Source organism: Triturus cristatus, chromosome 2_1, assembly GCF_964204655.1.
Source record: "Triturus cristatus chromosome 2_1, aTriCri1.1, whole genome shotgun sequence".
Lineage (NCBI taxonomy): Eukaryota > Metazoa > Chordata > Amphibia > Caudata > Salamandridae > Triturus > Triturus cristatus.
This window is the reverse complement of record NC_140581.1, coordinates 968,167,559-968,186,190: the sequence shown is the minus strand read 5'-3', so window position 1 is coordinate 968,186,190 and position 18,632 is coordinate 968,167,559. Positions and strand designations below refer to the sequence as shown.

The 18,632-nt window shown below is 43.0% G+C and overlaps 1 protein-coding gene across 4 annotated transcripts in view; it reads left to right on the top strand.

Annotated features, from left to right (window-relative positions):
* Nucleotides 1-18,632, top strand: part of ZDHHC21 (zDHHC palmitoyltransferase 21) — a 230,126-nt gene that overhangs the window by 104,576 nt on the left and 106,918 nt on the right. For all 4 annotated transcript variants that reach the window (XM_085633770.1, XM_085633781.1, XM_085633799.1 and 1 more), the window contains one exon: nucleotides 12,948-13,059. In XM_085633770.1, coding sequence (XP_085489896.1) covers nucleotides 12,948-13,059 — 112 coding nt within the window. The remainder of the gene's footprint in view (nucleotides 1-12,947; nucleotides 13,060-18,632) is intronic.

Here is an 18,632-nt window from a genome sequence, read left to right as displayed (position 1 = left end):
GGCAGTCAGTAAATACATTTTCTTTTTGAACCTTCAGCATGAGCTTCTCATAATGTTTGGTCGATGCACTTTGGTCGTTTGAAATATGGCTTCTTCAGGATGAAAAACAAGGTAGCGTGCACCCGCTTGGAAAAAATTAATAAACTGCATAAGAGAAACCAGATAATCGAAAACAAATATTGATAAAAAATATGAGACATGTACACTAATACATGCAAGTGCTCCTAATGTCTGTGTGTGAACACGGTGATCAAAAATTGCCGTGCAAAAACCTGTTGATGAAACTATTTTATCCTGTGCGTATGTAGACCAGAAACTTGATGGGTGCATAAAAGCACGAGCTGATAAGTAAAATACTGTTGCTCAGTGAAAGTGAACAAGCTTGAGGACAACATTTTGTTTGTCAGCCATGTGGTCTAGTCCCAAATTCACCAAAGTGCTTGAATGTCCTCCTGGGTGTACACAACTAATGCTTAGCAGTATGCATGTACCTGGGGCTATCCAGGGAAATACATATATCCTCTAAATCACAAGCCGGAAAAAATGGTCAAAGTACACCGGAGGATTTCAATAGCAGCAGCCACCAGCCGCTCGCATCAAACATGCCCTCAATTGTTGTATCTATGGTAAATTCATAAAACACCATATGAGGGGGATCTTATCTAAAAAAAACCTGTCCACATAGAGGGAATACCCATCAGGCTGTAACGCTAGGAATGGAGGGGCATGAGAAGATACTTGACAGTAATTAGATTTAAGGACAGGCAAGTTCACATGCAATGTGTAAAAGAAAACAGTGTTATGCTGCAGAAAATCATGTCATGCACCATCCATAGATTAATAAATATGGAGGAAATACCAATATCAAGCATGTATAAATAGATGAACATGGTGAACAGTCTTCTCCTGTATATCCATATATATCCATAGTAACTTGTACAACAACCACAATACAAGCCCTATCTTTGAACATTCCAACCTGTGTGAGAGGTTTGTACATATTACTTGATTCAATTGACAGATTATTAACATGGTATGATAATTAATCAAATATCATAAAATGATGCAGTTCCCTATCCTGGTTAAGACCCGTGGCCGCAGCTCATAAATTAATAATTCACTCTGCTTTTCTCTTTCTCAAGAGTAAAGTTCTGTTTCACTTCATGGGTGACATTTAGTTGTTTCAAGTGTATGCAACTTCAAGGAAATGGTGTCTAAAGTGGACAGCTAATGATTACCAAGCTTCATTCTTAAGTATAGCTCTAATGTGTTCCGGATGTGTTCCTTTAGTCTCCCAATAGTGCTCCCGACCTACATAAGAGAACATTGGCAGATAATGGCATGGGTTACAAACTTGGAGTTACAGTTGCTAAAGTTGAGAATCATGTATTTCTTATTGCCGTTATACGTACAATCTAGTATTTGGTCTGCATCTAACGGACACATGTTACAATTGCCACATTTATAGAAGTTTGCAGGTTTGACCTTCAGCCAGGAAATAGGTCTAGTAATAGAAGTAGACTTTAGAAAGCTATGACACAGCATGTTCCTCAAGTCAAGTCATTTGTAAGTTACTTTTCTATTTTTAGAGACAATATGTTGTAATGTACCATTCAAATTGAGGGCGTGACAATGTTTGAGCAAAATGTTATGCATGCCATCTCTGGGGGAATTGTATGTTGTAATTAACTGAGGAGTAGAGACGTTGTTCTTGCGTTGTTTGTGTGCAGTGACCAATTTTTTTCTAGATACCTTCAGTATTTTGGTTCTAGATCTGGTCAGTATATCTTTGTTATAGCCCTTTCCAAGAGTGAGCGTTCCTCCTGAAAAATTGTGTCCTTGCTACAATTGCGTCGCAGTCTAGTCATCTCTCCATAGGGGATAGATTCTATTTGATTTGAAGGATGGGCACTAGTCACATAACACAATGGGAGAGATGGAGATATGCCACAGCACACCCTCCACAATCACTAATCCATTATCCCAAACATGTGCGACGGCTGAAGATGTAAGGCAGATTTGGTCTATATAATAAGTATTCCGAATCAGGTCCCAAAGAAAATACAGTCAAGAGAGGCTAATTAAATTGGAAAAGGGAGCCTCGCACACTTTTTGTGGAATGCTTCATCATAGGTGACCTCATCTCACCCTGATAATACTACCAGGGCGGACTCAATGTTATATAAAGGTATTATCCTGGGTTTACCTTTATGTATTTTTCGTTGATCTAGATCCCTTCCTGTCCAGTTAGTTTAATCTAAGAACTCCCTCTCAATTGACTTTGAGGTCGCCCTGTTAAACTGGCTCTGGAAAGGACTTCAGTGCCCGGCAAGTTGTCCTGCCATCTGATTCTCAGAAGCTTGCGCAGACATGTGGAAGTGATTGAGCCGTTGTGCATGACTCCAGTAGACAGTCCACATCTTGCAGGCGTACACCAGATTTGGAAGTATCACTGCTTGTTAGACGTATAGCTTAGTTGGTAGGCTGATCCCTCGACTTTACTAAAGGTTGGAGTGCAATTTGCCAAAGGCAGATTTTGCTTTCACAATTCTGCAATTCACTTCAGCATCCATTGACACTGCTTGGGAAAGGGTTCTGCCCAGGCAAATGAAGTGGTCCACTGCCTGCAGTCTCTGTCCATTTACAGTGATGGATGGTTCTGGGAATGGGGCGTGGGGATCTGGCTGGCACATGACCTTATTCTCTAGATGTTGATGGTGAGACCAAAGTTGCTGCATCCAGATGAAAACTTGTCCTTACTGACTTGCATTTCTGGTTCTCTACTAGCATTCAGAGCACAATCATCGGCAAAAAGGGAAAGTCTTGCAGGACAGTTTCCTTCACCTTGCAGGCCTTGACAAATCTACTTGCTCACTCACAGTACAAGCCAGATTTTATCAGGGCTAGCTATATTTAGGGCCTACTCCCGCGAGATGACAAATAACAGATGTTCTGTTCACTCACAAAAGTGAAGGAGCATTAAAGATGCCTTTGAATCTTGTTTTTATCTTATCACATTAATTCTGTGTTCAGATACGGAAGTCAAATATCAGTTTACATCTACAATTACTTTTCTTTCTCTGACTGCAAAGTTCAAGGATTTTGTAAACAAAGTGTGAAATGAAAGGCTAAAGGGTGTCATTATTTTTTTCTCACACATTTAAATAGCTAAAAAGTGAACTGTACAAACATTTCAAAATAAATCTCAGTACTTATGAAAGCCCTTGTTTTGTAATTCTGCGTGATGGAAAAAAAATATTTTAATAGGAAGAAAACAAATCAGAACACTTTTCTTGGCGATGTGAAAATTATAAACGTTTGCAGAAACTCAATTTCCACAGATTGTTTATACACTGTATAGTATTATAAGTAAAACTGCATGTTAGTGGGAAGGTTTTTGGCCATTTCAATGAAACATGTGCTGTCTGTAAATGACAGTGCACTACCTCCTTATGCTTTAGTAATATATTAGTTAAAAGTGAGCGTTTAAAGATGAACAGAGAAACATTCCTCCCCCTGCCCTGATGGCAATGCTATTAGTGAACTAAGAGGCAAATCGGGGGTTATGTGTACCCTATATGTAAGCCTGGTTCTTTGCATGGAGCAAACATTTAGTCTACTAAATCAAACCAAATAGGATTTGTGTACAGCAGGAATGCTGAACTCACATTCTGGAAGGAGCTCTCCTGTGATGGTGAACAAAAAGGTGGCTATACAAAATAAAATATTTGCCTAGGATGACCTAAGGAGACCAGTTTATGGGTCAAGTGCAATACAGTTAGGTTGAGTAGATTATTCAAGTCACTAGGCATGCAGGTCTAGTACAATTCTTATGATTTCCCTTGTTGATGATACTCAGTTGCCTCAAATTAAAGAGTTTCCCATCAGTTCTGTACTTCAGGCCTACTCCATCAGCGTAGTGCTGGGGGACATCAATTAGAGTGGCCGAAAATATCTTGCTGTACAGCGTGGGTGCTAGAAAACACCCTTGCTTGGCACAGTGAATATCCAATACTAGACACTATTTCCTTGAGTTTCATGCACTTGAAACAACTAAATGTCACCCAAGAGGGAGAACGGAACTTTAGCCTTGCGGTAGAGTGAAGCAAAGGGGATTATTAATTTAAGAACTGTGGACAAGGGTCTGTACCAGGATCGGGAATTACATAATGTTCTAATTTCTGATTAATTATCACACTATGTTCATAGTCTGTTCATTGAATCAAGTAATGCGCACAAATCTATCACACAGTTGGAATGTGCAAACATGGAGTTTGTATTGGTTGTGTTGACTGGTTACATTGTAATTATTGTGCCATTGTTAGGTGTTGAATGTTGTTATTGCTACTATGGATATTTATATGGATTATGAGAACGCTGTTCATCATGTTAATTTCTTTGTACATGCTCGATATTGGTATTTTCCTTTATATTTATTTGTCTTCAGAGGCTGCATGACATGATTTTCTGCACTGTTTTCTTTAACACACTGCAAGTGAACTTACATGTCCTTAAATCTAATTACTGATAAGTATGTTTTTGGGTCCCTCCATTCCTTACAATACTAATAGTATGCTTGGAATTTGCCTATGCTGTCTATGTATTCTGTTTAGTCCTTAAACAATTATATTCCCCTACTTTAATTTTTGGATATTAACAACTTCCGTCTGAGCTTCTACACAGCATTGACATTACTGATCATTCCAATATGGCAGTTTTCTTCCCAATTCCTCTTGAGCCCCCTTCTTACCTCAATAGCAAGCTAGTTAAATGATGCATACATGGAGCATGCTGTTTCAGCGTCCATTAACTCTGCATTTGCCTCCGTTACTGCGGTTGTCAAACCGTAAGCTGATCTCTTAATCTGTGGTCCTGGGACCCCTGGGTGTTCACAAAGCCAGCTCAGGGGATCCGTGGCCACTTATAAAATTAAATAATATTAGCAGATAAATGAATTGTAAATTAATGACTAAGCAAAATTTATAAGAATTGTTAAACTCTGTAAATTGTGAAGGAATCTGGAAATGGAGGCGAAAAACTAAGTTAACATCCTCTAATTGATTGGTTGGAGCAGTACAAGTGTTTCAAACAGAATATAGTATTACAGTAAGTGGCCTCTGTTCAATTTAGATAAGCTCCCTCCATCCTATCATTATTATTTTTTTATATTTGTTTGAGAATTAAATAAAATATTTCATCATTTGTGTGTTTGTTTGATGAACGTTTCTTTATTTTTTGTGTATTCGTGTGTTGTTCAAATCCTCGAAAATGCGTAGGCATTCCAATAATGATGCAGTTGGGGTCCCTGGGCCCAGTAATGATTAAATGGGGGTCCACAGAAGTCAAAAGGTAAAGAACCACTGATTGAGACTGTAATCAGATACCATGATGTGACTCTAACCAGCACCGTGGCAGTAACCATTGGACCACAATAAAAAAAAAGGTTTTACCACGCTACTATTAATGTGCCTATACATACTGCACTCTGTCGAGCACTCTTGAGGTGCAGTTCTTGGTAATCCAGTGTGAGCTAAATTTACTACTTTTTGTGGTAACTGTGGCCAGTGTGAACTACATTTGCTCCCCCTCCCCCTTTTTTGCACACATATATAGGAGTTAATTATTTTCCTTACTTGGAGTGAAGCTTGTCATTTAAGACTAAAGGCACTGACAGCTAGTCGCAATCATGTTACTGTCAACTGGGGTGTCCTTCCTCGTAACTTCAGGATAGACCGCTGTAGGTGTAGATGGGGCATGCAAACGCTCTGGAATAATCTTCCTGCTCGATTTGTTGACAGTGGGTAACCCAGGGGTGGAATGTTTGCGTCTGGTTCCCACCACATCCCTTTTTTACTCATCCCAAGTCTCCTCCTTTTGCTATACCCCTCCCCAAAAAAATAAATTCTAAAACCTTCACTCTTCTATCCCTCCACTATCGTTTTCAATCAAAATAACAGACTAACATGTCCACTTCTCAATTTACATATTTCACTATACTAATTCACCACTAATACTTTATGAGTTACAGAGTAGAGTGCTACTTGCTGAAAAAAGCGCTTCAACTCCTCATCAGGGGTAGCAAGCACTATATTAATGCAAACCTTTTTTCCCCTCTTCTATCCCTCCGCTACCCTTCTCTATCGAAATAACTGAATAGCATATCCACCACTCAAATTCCTTACATATCCACCACTCAAATGACTTTCATATTTCACTAGACTAATTCACCACTAATCCTTTATGGGTTCCAGAGTAGGGTGCTACTCGCTGAAAAAAGCTCTTCAACACCCCATCAGGGGTAACAAACGCTAAATAGATGCAAACCTTTGTCCCCCTTCTATCCCTCCGCCATCATTCGCAATCCAAATAACTGAGTAATATCCACCACTCAAATTACTTTCATATTTCACTATACTAATTCAACACTAATCATTCATGGGATCCGGACTAACGTGCTACTTGCAGAAAAAGCGCTTCAAAGCCTTGTCAGGGGTAGTAAACGCTATATAAATGCAATTACAATACAATTTGTTTCAAGTTCCTTTTTACTCACTTTTTAATCTATATCACTAGTGTGCTTATAGTAATACGCTCTTGTCACCAAAGGAGGAGGTCATAGAATAACTACAGAGGGCACAGTATTCTAACTGAGACTTCATCCATTGATATAATATGGGTAGTTATTTATTTTGTCTTTTCATTTTTTACTGCCTAGATACTCTCCCCACTCTTGTAGAATGATTTACTTTTATTCTGCACCGCGGCCCAAGATCACATAACTGAGTCAATATTACCTTAAGTTACCGATGCACATCTTCCGAGAGTGAGTACAGACAACTATCACTCATTCCATCTTCAGTTATCCCTCTTTCCATATTCCTTTTTATGACTTGATGACAATTTTATATTTACGTCATTGGGGATTATTTACTTTTGAGCCTGAATCTTCGACCATTCCTTCATATATCAATCCAATTGTGGTAGTTATTGGCCTATCATGCACTGTTAATCTTCCTTGCACTGATGGTGTTAACACTGGTGGTATGAACCTTCATTTTGTCAGCTTTCTTTAACTGTACAACCTGCACCTTGTTTGAATGCCCTTATGATTTTTACACATGTGCACTCTATGGTGCTACTCAAAATCGTGCCAATGTTGTTGCTAGTGCACTGGTCTTCAGAATGAGGACTCCTGGTGTTTACAGACTACATGTCACTGGGGACTTTTCTTTTCTCCTCTTTCTCCCTCCTTTTTTCATTTTATTTGTATACCTTGTTTCTTTCAGTACTTGTATTCAAACATCACATAATTATTTTAATTTCCATTTACATATGTTACAGCCTTGATAAAGTCATTTGGACGAAATGCGTTTCATGCTATTTATCATCTCGTCATGACCAGTCTTAACATTTTGCTAAAACATCATCAGTTTGTTAACCCCTTCAGCGCGGCGCGGATTTCCGCGCCACGCTGAAGATTCCGTGGGCGGGCGGGGCCATGACGGAACGGTTCCGTCATAAGCACAGCCCAACCGACGTGCATGACGGAACCGTTCCGTCAAGCGCGTCGAAGGGGTTAATTTGGAAATACCACTTGACCAGAAGTTTCAAAGGACTGTCCCAAACACCGCCCCAAATATTGTACATTCGATTTGTGTTATGTCTAAACCTATTGTAACTCTGATTATCCATCAATAACTGAAGCTTAAACAATGTACCTTTTGATTGGGAAGATATAAAAAAGGACCTTAGTTTCCGTATGTTACTTTCATTGGTTCATATGTTTACTTTTTATTCACCCTTTGTTGTTACTCTGTTGGTATGCTTCAGTCTCAATAGACCCTGATTTCGGTTGGGGTTTCCCCCCCTTCTACCTACGTTGCATCCATATGGTGGCATGGTGCTTGTCTGATGTAGCACCCATTAACTGAATTCTTTCTGCTTCCGTGCACTAGTGGGATGTGGGGTTAGTCAAATCCACTTTTACCATTGCACAGTTGCTGCATTATGCTTGGTAGCTGCTCATTTAACTGTCAACCGAGCCACCTATATGAGTGGAGAGGTGTGGTGCAGCGGCCAGGACAGCTGACTTCGGAGCACAGGGTTCACGGTTCGATCCCCGGCTCCGGTGGCAGCTCAGCTCAGCACCATGTGACTCTGGGCAATAACTCACTTAATTTCCTCGACGGCCCCCAGCGCCTTGAGACCCGTAAGGGTGAGTAGTTCGCGCTTTACAAATACGGATTTATGATGGAACTGCTGAAGGGTTTGAGATTTCCGCCTGCCTGCCAGAGACTCTAAATATGATGGGATATACTCTGTCAGGGCAGTGTCTTCCTCTGACCTGGAATAACTAAGTACAGCTCGCCATTCACTAAAGAAGAGCCATAAATGTTTTTTTTTTTACCTCTGGGTGACCGGTAGAAGATACTGAGACGTAATAAGTGGACTCATTCCAGTCTGAGCTTTTTGTCATGCTTATGCTGAAAATTCGTTCTGCAGGAACTTTTTGTAAAGCTATCCAGCCTCTTAGACCCCTGTTCAGTTACATCATCCAACCTTCCCAGGATGGATCCTGAGAACAGAAGTGACCAAGTTTAAACATGAAGCCTCGGTCCAGGATGAGGGGGCAAATCTGTCAAAGCTGTGAAGCAACCTTAGTGGCTGAAATATCCAGCTTTGTCCCACTCACTGTTTTGGCGCCAAAACCAATAGCTTCAACAGGAGCTTGGTGATGTTGTATTTTACTTTGAGCGAGGCCGAGCTTCAGCTTTGGACCTTGCCTTGCTGGAAGACTTTCAGCTCCAAACTGTTAACTAAGTCCCAAGGTTCAAAACTTTAGCCGGTTTGACCCACTTACCTTATATGACCTCTGCTCCATTGCGGTTGGCCTGAAATCATGCTTGGATCCAGGTGAACTGTGAACCGAACAGTGACACTGTGTTTTCTTTGATTTTAGCCTCAGATTTTTTACAATTCATATCACTGGTTCCTCTCATCTAATTTTTACTGTTTTGATGTCTGTTTTTTGGTGCATTAAATTTTACTCTGTTCCTAAATTGTTTTGTTCTCCGCTTTACAATTGTTGGTTGTACTTGAAAGTAACACATATCTACCTGCTTCTTGTGTCACTGCGAGCAATGGTTGAACAGAGTTTCTCTTAAAACCGTGTTGAGACCTAACCAGGGTGTGTTTATTAGGTTGGTAAGGGTACTGTGCCCCTTCTCAAATAATAACCCATATTCTGACGGCTTGCTTCTAACTTGCAACCATTAGCTAGTTGAAAAATGTAATTTCTGTTTCTGGGACGCTTTATTGTGCATCACATAGCTAGTTGGAACTCACTGTATCCAAGATGTAAGAAGACTGCTCGGTGACGGCCCTCCAGAATTTATGCAGCCTTATTGTTCAACTGTCCGTTAAATACACTAACTTCATGGTGTTAGGTGATTTTAACCTACATGTGGATGATGCTAGCTGTTCACAAGCCAGTCATTTGGTATCCTCCTTAGAGGGCGCCAACCTTTTCCAACTGGTGTCTGCTCCCACACACACAGCTGGCCATACACTGGATCTTGTTCTCACCACTCTTGCTGAGGTTGCTATTGCGCCTCCCTCCCCTTTAACCTGGTCCGATCATTACCTGATCCCCCTTACTTTTCCTCTGCCGGCTCCCAAACAAACTGAAGGCCCCCATTTTATTACTAAGAGAAATTTGAAAAATCTAAACGTGGCAGATCTATGCGACACCCTCCAGGCCACCCTTCCTAGCCTGATTTCAGATCCAAATACCGATGCTATTTCTGTCCACAATTGGATTGCAACGGCAGTGGACTCCGCAGCACCGGCTAGAATTGTTAAATCTACAAGACCATCTCCCTCGGCCCCCTGGTTCTCACCTTCCCTGAAAATATCCAAGTGTGAATGCAAGAAGCTCGAACGAGCGTGGCGAGCTTGCTATGATGACCAAGCTAAGACCTCATACAAAAAGGCCTTAAAAGCTTTTCATAAGGACATCAAAATAGCTAAGAGAGACTACTTCACAACCCGGATTCTGAATGCTGACCATTCAGGCACCGAGTTGTTTAAGGTGGTGAAGTCTTTTTTCAACCCCACGGCATTAGAGTCCAAACTATCTCCCTCTCCTATACTCTGTAACTCTATCGCCCACCACTTTGACAATAAAATTTTAAAGGTGTATGATTCTTTTGTTCCGCAGACATCTACAGTTAAATCTCCCCCCGCTCCAAGCTTATGACTCCTACCTTTAGCCGTTTTTTGCCTATAACTCCTAAGAAAGCTATAGTAACGATTCAGAACTGCCATTCCGGTGCTCCTGATGACCCATGCCCGCCCACATTATGGAAAAGCATCTCGGTCCCTCTTGCTGAAATATTTCTCCAGCTATGGAATTCCTCGCTGTCCTCAGGCACTTTCCCCGATCTTTGGAAACATGCCACACTTCTTCCCTTAAAAAAGAAACCCAACGGGGTCCCGGATGATCTTGGCAACTTAAGACCCATCTCCCTTCTCCCTGCTCCGGGCAAAATGCTTGAAAAATTAGTTCAGCGGCAAATGTCCACTTTTATTGAGCAAAGCGGAGCTCTACACGATACACAATCAGGCTTCAGGGCAGGTTTCAGCACGGAGACGGCCCTCCTTGAAGTAGCCGAATCAATAAGATGGTCATTGGATTCAGGAGCCTCCTCCGTATTGGTGCTCCTGGATCTGTCAGCGGCCTTTGATACGGTGGACCACTCCATTATGGTCAAGAGATTACAGGGTGCAGGTTTTGATGAAGAGGCGCTGGCCTGGGTTTCTTCTTTCCTGAGTGGTCGCACACAGAAGGTCTCCCTCAGGCCTTTTGAGTCGGCACCTCTCCCGCTGTGGTGCGGAGTCCCCCAGGGCTCGGCCTTGAGCCCACTACTTTTTAATCTCTATCTGGCCCCGCTCTTTTCTTTAATCAACAACTGGGGTGTGAAGGCGATTTCTTACGCAGACGACACCCAGCTGTTTTTTTCCTTTAAAGAGCAGTCCGCTGAGGCCTTCAAAAATTTTAAAAGCTGCCTGCGTGATATAGCTATCTGGATGAACTCCAACAAATTAAAGCTTAACGCAGGAAAGACCGAAGTTATGTTTTTCGGTACGAACCTTATCCCTGAGGCAGACTTATGGTGGCCGGAGGAGATGGGCCCGCCTCCCTCCCCTGCCAACTATATTCGTAACCTGGGCGTAAGATGGGATCCGGATCTCTCTCTTCTGGCTCAAATTCAGCAGGTTTCTGCTACCTGTTTTAGATATTTAAAAAACTTACGGAAAATTTTGCACCTGCTCCCAGAAGATTGTAGGAAAACTGTTGTCCATGCTACAGTCACATCCAGACTGGACTATGCTAATGGCCTTTACTTGGGCCTCCCCAAATATGCCATCCAGCGCCTGCAGCTGGGTCAGAATGCGGCTGCGAGACTGGTTCGGCGCATTCCTTTCCGGCACCATGTCTCTCCGCACCTCCGTAGGCTACACTGGCTACCGGTGGGTAAAAGAATTATCTTTAAGGCCCTGACTCTGGCTTACAGGGCCTTGCATGGAAACTGCCCACGCTATCTGAAGGACAGATTATGTCCCTACAAGCAGGAGCGGTCGCTACGCTCTAGCTCACTCAACCTACTTCACCCAAATCGGTTTAGAAAATCACGACGAGGGGGTAGATCCTTCACGGTCAATACAACCTTCCTCTGGAACCACCTGCCCAACTATCTACGTAAGGCAACTTCAGAATCCCGCTTTCGGAAAGGTCTGAAAACGTGGCTCTTTGACTCAGCTTAATCTGGTCTCCTGGAATCCGTCCTTTTTCTTTTTCACCTTTACATGCCTCCTAGCTCCCTCTACTGTTAGCGCCGGGACACCCCTGTTTGGGGTAGCTGTCGCGCTCTACAAGCCCCATTATTATTATTATTATTATATCCTTCCTGCTTTCCGCACTTCGCTTGCATGCATTGCTGGGATTGAGATGAGGAGTCCAAGATTGCTTTTGCAGTAATAACATTCTTTTGAGGCTTGGGTTGTGTGAACAACAGTGTAAATGCAACCGAAGACACGCTAAGAGCACCACTCCGATCAATCACGCATGACATAAAAACCCTTCACAAATACATCTCTCTGCTATATAGAGCTTTTGCATCCAAGATCTCATTTACCATCTAGTATGCTACTCTTCTCATAATGCACTTCCGGGCCTGGTCAGGTTTACGAAGCGCTATATAGATGCAATTACAAAACAATAGGATGTTGCCCTCTGACACTGGTTGTTGAACCCAAACTTTTTTTGCCTAAAGGCTACTATTTGGTAGTGTTAAAGCAATATTTACAAAGTGTGGTGATGTGTACTTGTAAAGTAGGTAAATGTGTTAATATACATCACCGTCTGTTTTCATGCTCGTTCTAAGCCGATTCAAGGTTTTAAAATCATAAAACTGGTTCTTGTCATCTCTGGCATAAGTAGTAGGTACGCTTCTTTGATTTTAGAGATAATTTATAAGATACCTGGATAAAAAGAACGACAATTGAAAGTGCCGATTTGTCCATTTTAAATCTGATGTAACGATAGACATTGTGAAAAGTGCAATTGATAGGATAAAGCATTAAACAGTCTTACCTGTAAGTATTGCATAAGATCTTAAAGGAGGAATCGTACTTCAGGTGTGCTGGACACTTTTTCCACAGGATTTTGTAACCTTCTCAGCTTTACAATGAAAAAATCCAAAATAGTTAAACTTTGATTGATTGATGGGTATGAATAAAGTAGTATTTTTTTTTCTTTTTCTCCACAATCTTTATTGTTTTTCTTCCGTTTTGTTTTAACCTGGTATGTCTTTGAGGTTGTTTGTTCTCTGTGGAAAATGTCTAATTGTGCCTTAACCATGTATAAATGTCCTATTTATCCTCAGAGAGAGATCAGTGGGAGTTGTGCAGCAAGTGTAACTTAATGAGGCCGAAGAGGTCCCACCACTGCAGCCGCTGTGGACACTGCGTACGCAAGATGGATCACCACTGTCCCTGGTGAGGCACCATGCGTTTCTGGTTTTCCGAAAACTTAGTCCGCTAGAACTAAACCACTTGCATCTTTCTCTTTATTCCTCACCACCTAAATCCTCTTTTCTGGTTATGTTGGACTGGATGGGTGAGATTTAGTCTGCTGGAAGTTGCCATCTATTGTATGGTTCTCTGATATCAGTCCTAGAGGGCCGGATCCATACCAGATTTTTAAGATAACATTTATCTAAACGTGGATATGCTAAAAATCTGGCATTGATCCGCACCTCCGGGACCAACGTTGAAGAACCCTGGTTTATCGCATAAACCTTGTTTGTAACTTCAGACTTGTATTCTCGTTTTGACAACTTAGGGCACTCTTGGCACACACATCGGCTAATGTAAGTGTTTTGAGTTAGGATGGAAAGAAAAGCCACCAGGAAATGTATACCGTGAGTAAGGTATATTATCCCATTTGCATATAAGTGCACTTTATTTCCTGATAGGGACAACGCACAAGAATCGGAATTTATATTGCATTAACACATGTATGAACACAATGTGTGAAACTGATAAATGTAATGCACACCCATAAGGCGGAGGCTGTCCTAATGCCAGCATATGTGAAAGCGAACAATGGGTTTATGGAGAGATTTTCTAATACACATATGTGTGCTGAGTACATCCTAAATGTTGCTTTGTTTACCATTTCCTGCTTGTGGTGTCCTGGTGGGAGGGGAAGACACTTCATTGCCTTAATGCAACGTCTGCCACCCACAAGATGACAGAGTAGGTGCATTAGTTGAGCACACGGTGAATGGTTTCGAAGAAGGTTTTGGCGGGAAGGACTTTGCACGTCATCTAGTACCTTCATGCGACAGAGTGCTACTCCTCTCTGTTTTGTTCGCGTACACTGGTTCTGCCATCCTGAAGTATGTGAGAATGCTTCTAGAGCAAAGAGGCATCATTGTGACTTTTGTTGCATTACACTTTGTACTGTACGCTGTATGTAGCAATAAAGGAACTGATGAGCTACTGTGGAAGAGGAGAGGGACAGATTTAAGATGGTGGCCAGTTTTAGGTGGGGGGATTTCTGCGGTTGAGCCTGAAGCGGAAGGAGAGGTCCATGTCCGTGACTGATCTGATGCTCCATTTATGGCTGGGGCTTTTCTGAAGTAAGGGTGCTAAGCTGATAAGTTTGGAAAGATTTTAGTGCAGATCTTTCCTGCATAGAGGGATAAGGCTTGACACCCAGAGACGTTTTAAGGCATGGGCAAAGTGGGCTCTGCCCCAGGGCCCCAGCCTTTCAGGGGGCCCCCTGATAAAGCCAGCTATGTTCTGTAGAGAGTCTTGCACTGCTGACTTTGAATAATTTTTTAACAGATTGTTGGAAATAGCGTTTTTCTAACATTTATTTTTAATGTGTGATAGCCGATTACAGACATTTTACAGACAAAATGTGTTTATGTTCCATGCAACATCGATATAAAAAGTTTCTTTTAGATCAATACAGGACCTTTCATATAAGAAATGGGAGGATGTGACAGAGAATATTTGCATTAATATTAGTGACCTGCTGCTGTGAAAACACACATCACTATCCCTGAAAATCAGATGCACACAGACATTTAGAATGTGACCAAAGAGGGCATGAAAGAGCTGGAACTGGATCATAAAATCAAAGCTGTTTCAAACAGGGGCCCCTCAAAATATATTTGGCCCAGGGCCCCCAAAATCCTTAAAACGTCGCTGTTGACACCTGGTTGTGTCTTTTTTTCGGTACTAATTGGGTTCGAGTTTGGCCATACCTTGGCCTCTGGTACTTGGATCTGAAGTGACTCGTGTTCACCATGATGTGCTTTTTAGGCGCTGCATGGGGGTTTGAAATGATATGGCCTTGGGGAGCCATCCAGTGTGGCTCATTCATGTATACTGTTCATGTTCTGGATTCTAGTTGCATCCACTTATGTTGGTTCCGAAAAGCTTAATTGGATATTTATCTATAGAGGATATTTGTACTTTGTCACAATATCGAAAACAATAATGAACTCGAAACCACTGATTTTGAGTCAATCTACGTTGTTAATTTCGTTTTTAGTTCATGAAAAGCAAATGTATGTTCTCATCTGGACAGTTTTCATTAGCGCTGCAGGATCTCATTCTAGAAGTACAATGTAGCGGGTAAGTCCTAACGGAAAACCCATGGAGAAAAACGGAGAAGGCAACCTGGTAGCAGAGAATGGAAAAAGTGGAGATTTTGTGGGAACCCCTTTAAAAAATAAAAGTAGATTAACACTTCTCTGCCTCTCCGTAAAACATACTTTGATATTATGTTTTGGATTTTAGCTTTTTCTTTTTGATCAAATATTGAGGAGTTTAATTTTTTTTTATCAGTGACCTAGTCCTAAGGAAACGTGCTGGATTCACTTGCAGGCGAGGAATAGTCTAGCAGCAAGTGAAGGGTTAAAGGGTAATTCCGCCCCCTTCTTTGTATCATTCCAGCAGCAGAATGAGTATTCACTCTTCAACTACTTCTTGTTTTAAGTAATCAGGAGAGCAAGTCAGGTTGAGTATCCTGCCGTCTGCTTTGTTTCCAGGACTGTCCGCTGGGGGAAGTGGTGAGGAGTCCACAACATGAGCACCCCCTAGATGTCTCTGTCACGTGACTGCAGCACACAGACAGTAGTCTGTTCAGTCAAGGGTTGTAAAAAGGTTTTATCATGCATAATTTCCTGGGAGTTGTGTTTTCTCCTGTATTCCCTTTCCGGTCTCCAGTTTAAACGGCACTTTTTGTTCTTCTTAGCTCCGTTTTCAGGACACCTGCTCAAGTATGTTTGTTGATGACGTCATTCTTTTGATTCACAATTTGTTGAGTTATTGCCTGTGCTATTTTTGCCAGTTGTTACTTTATCACCTCTGATGAGGAACGTGGTTGAAAGGCATAATTGTTGTCTCCATCAGCGGCAGCCCCTCCATCAGGACGTATTTGCAACTGCAAATAAAACAATAATAAAATGGACTTAAACACATTTTTTATCATTTTATTTTAATCCCCCTAGACTCGCCCCCTAGACTCTGACGAGTATTTTGTCCCCCGACCCCCCGCTCCCCCTCTCCCCAGTTCCCTCCTCCAGCCCGCCTCGCCACTTTGGAAGGGGAAGGTCCGCTACTGTTCTCTATTTGCCTTTCTGCAATGCCGTCCCCTCGTCTCTGCTCTATATGCGTGATCTGAAAGAGACCATTAGTTATAGTTTTCTTATCTTAGAATCACCCCCAGGCGTCAGACTGGATCCGGATAATTTTTCTGTAGCAGTATCCCTGTGCGTTGATAGGTGATGTCGGCCGACTCCGCGTCTGGCGTCGTGGTCGCCGGGATGACGTCGCGGTGTCTACTTAGACGCCGCCCCTATGCACTGACGTCTGTTCTTTCTTTTTCTGCGTCAGCCAGCGCAGATCCGGGGAGAGCTTGCCCCTTAGTCATTTTTTGACTAAACATTTTTGACGTTTGTCGACATCTTTTTTGAGTCTTCGACTCCTGGTAGCACGAGTGATGTCCCATCGTTGGATTGGCTTCAATCCTTGTGACTCCTGTCACAAGCTGATGTCAGTCACAGTTCCGCACCTTGTGTGTCTCTGGTGCTTGGAGCCCAACCACGACCCGAAGTCGTGCTCCGACTGCCGGGCCATGAATCCGAAGTCTTTGCGGGAGTGGCTCCGAAAGCTCTTGGAGGCCCGGCAGTCCGCTCTGCGTCATTCGAGGTCCCGGTTGAGACTAAGGTTTCTGGACCAGTCGCAGTGCCACCACCACTCGTCCTCAAAGTCTTTGCACTCCTCACTTAAATCGAAGCACAAGAAGAAGGCGAAGAAGCCTTCAGGCACCACGGACTCGGCTGGGGGCCCGGGCCTTCGATGCCGTCGGCTCCGGCGCCAGAGGGCCCCCGAGGATCCAGGCCTTCCCCGGTGCCGATTCCAGTGACGACTACCCCGATGCCGGTTGTGCCCCCAACCAGCGTCGACCCCAACCTCACCCCCGACTTGGACACAGTGCTGGACTGACGTCGTCCCACGTTGGTACAGACACCGGCGGGTACTTTTGTACTGCTGTTTATCCCTGGCGCTCCTTATCACCCTAAGGGGCAGCCAGAGGAGGGTGAATAGGACTGGGAGGGGTCTATCGTATTAAGCTGGACACCCAGCCATTGGCCCAGGCTCCTAAACTGATGGGAGACGTATCGGTCGATTCTCGCAACTTCCACGTCTGGATGGATCAGATTATTTGGGAAAATTCTGAATCCAAAGACGATCGCGTGAACTGTCTTAAAAGGAAGTTAAGTGCCCCTTGGTACACCCAGGCCTTAACTGAAAGTCATCTACTTTGTAGAATAAAAGAAAGGAAGTGGAGGAAAACATACGACGAGGCCTCAAGAGCCCTTTATGTTCAGCAGAGGAAATCATACCTCTCTAGCATAAAGGTTGCCAAAAAGGTGTATTACACTAAAGCTATCAACGATGCCCACCAGAAGCAAAAAACCGTCTTCTCTATTGTTAAATCCTTAACTCACCCCAAAGCTCTTCAGCCCGAAATCCCGCCCTCCGAAACTCTGTACGGCCAAATTGCAGATTTCTTCGGTGAAAAAATTGCAAATATTCAAAAGGATTTCTCGCCTCCTTTGATCTCCTCCACTCTAAGTTCCAAAAAACATGTAGTCGACAATCGCCATTCCCTTTGCAGCTTCCAACCTGTCTCCCTTCAATAGACCCGCAAGGCGATCTTGGCTTGCAAATCAGGAGCACCAACCGACTCCTGTCCCCCTCGCATTCTGCATCATCTAATTGAGGTAGTCAATCCTACCATCAACGCCATTATAAACGCATCCTTAGAATCGGGGATAGTGCCTAATGAATGGAAAAAGGCCATCGTGAAACCCCTGATGAAAAAGCAGAACAAATCTCCAAAGGATCTGACGAACATGCGCCCCATCTCACTCCTGCCTGTTCTAGGAAAGATCACTGAACGGATAGTGCATTGGGAGCTAAAAGCATTTGTGGAGAACCATAACATCCTGCATCCCCAGCAATCTGGGTTTCGCCCTGGCCACTCCACCGAAACGGCCCTGATAGAACTCTCTGATTCCATCAAGTTCCTGCAGGATGAGGGAAGGCAAGCCGTCCTCATCCTGCTTGATCTAACAGCAGCTTTCGACACTATCTCTCACGTCATCTTGAGTGATAGGATGCGAGAGATTGGCGTGACAGACACTGCCTTGGCATGGGTAAAATCCTTCTTGTCCAATAGGTCCCAATCTGTATCTTTGGGTCCCTACCTATCCAGTGAAAAAACCATTACATCGGGAGTACCGCAGGGGTCCATATTAAGTCCACTTCTTTTAAACATCTATATGGCACCCCTCCTCGCTGTGATAGTCTCATGGGATCCTCGTCACGTCATATGCTGACGACACCCAACTGGTCGTCTCTATTGACAAAAACCGCACGGATACAGAGCTGCGATTTCAGAATTGTCTCACGGAGGTATTTCAGTGGTTGAATAAAAACCACTTGAAGTGCAACAGTGGGAAAACTGAAATCATACCATTGGG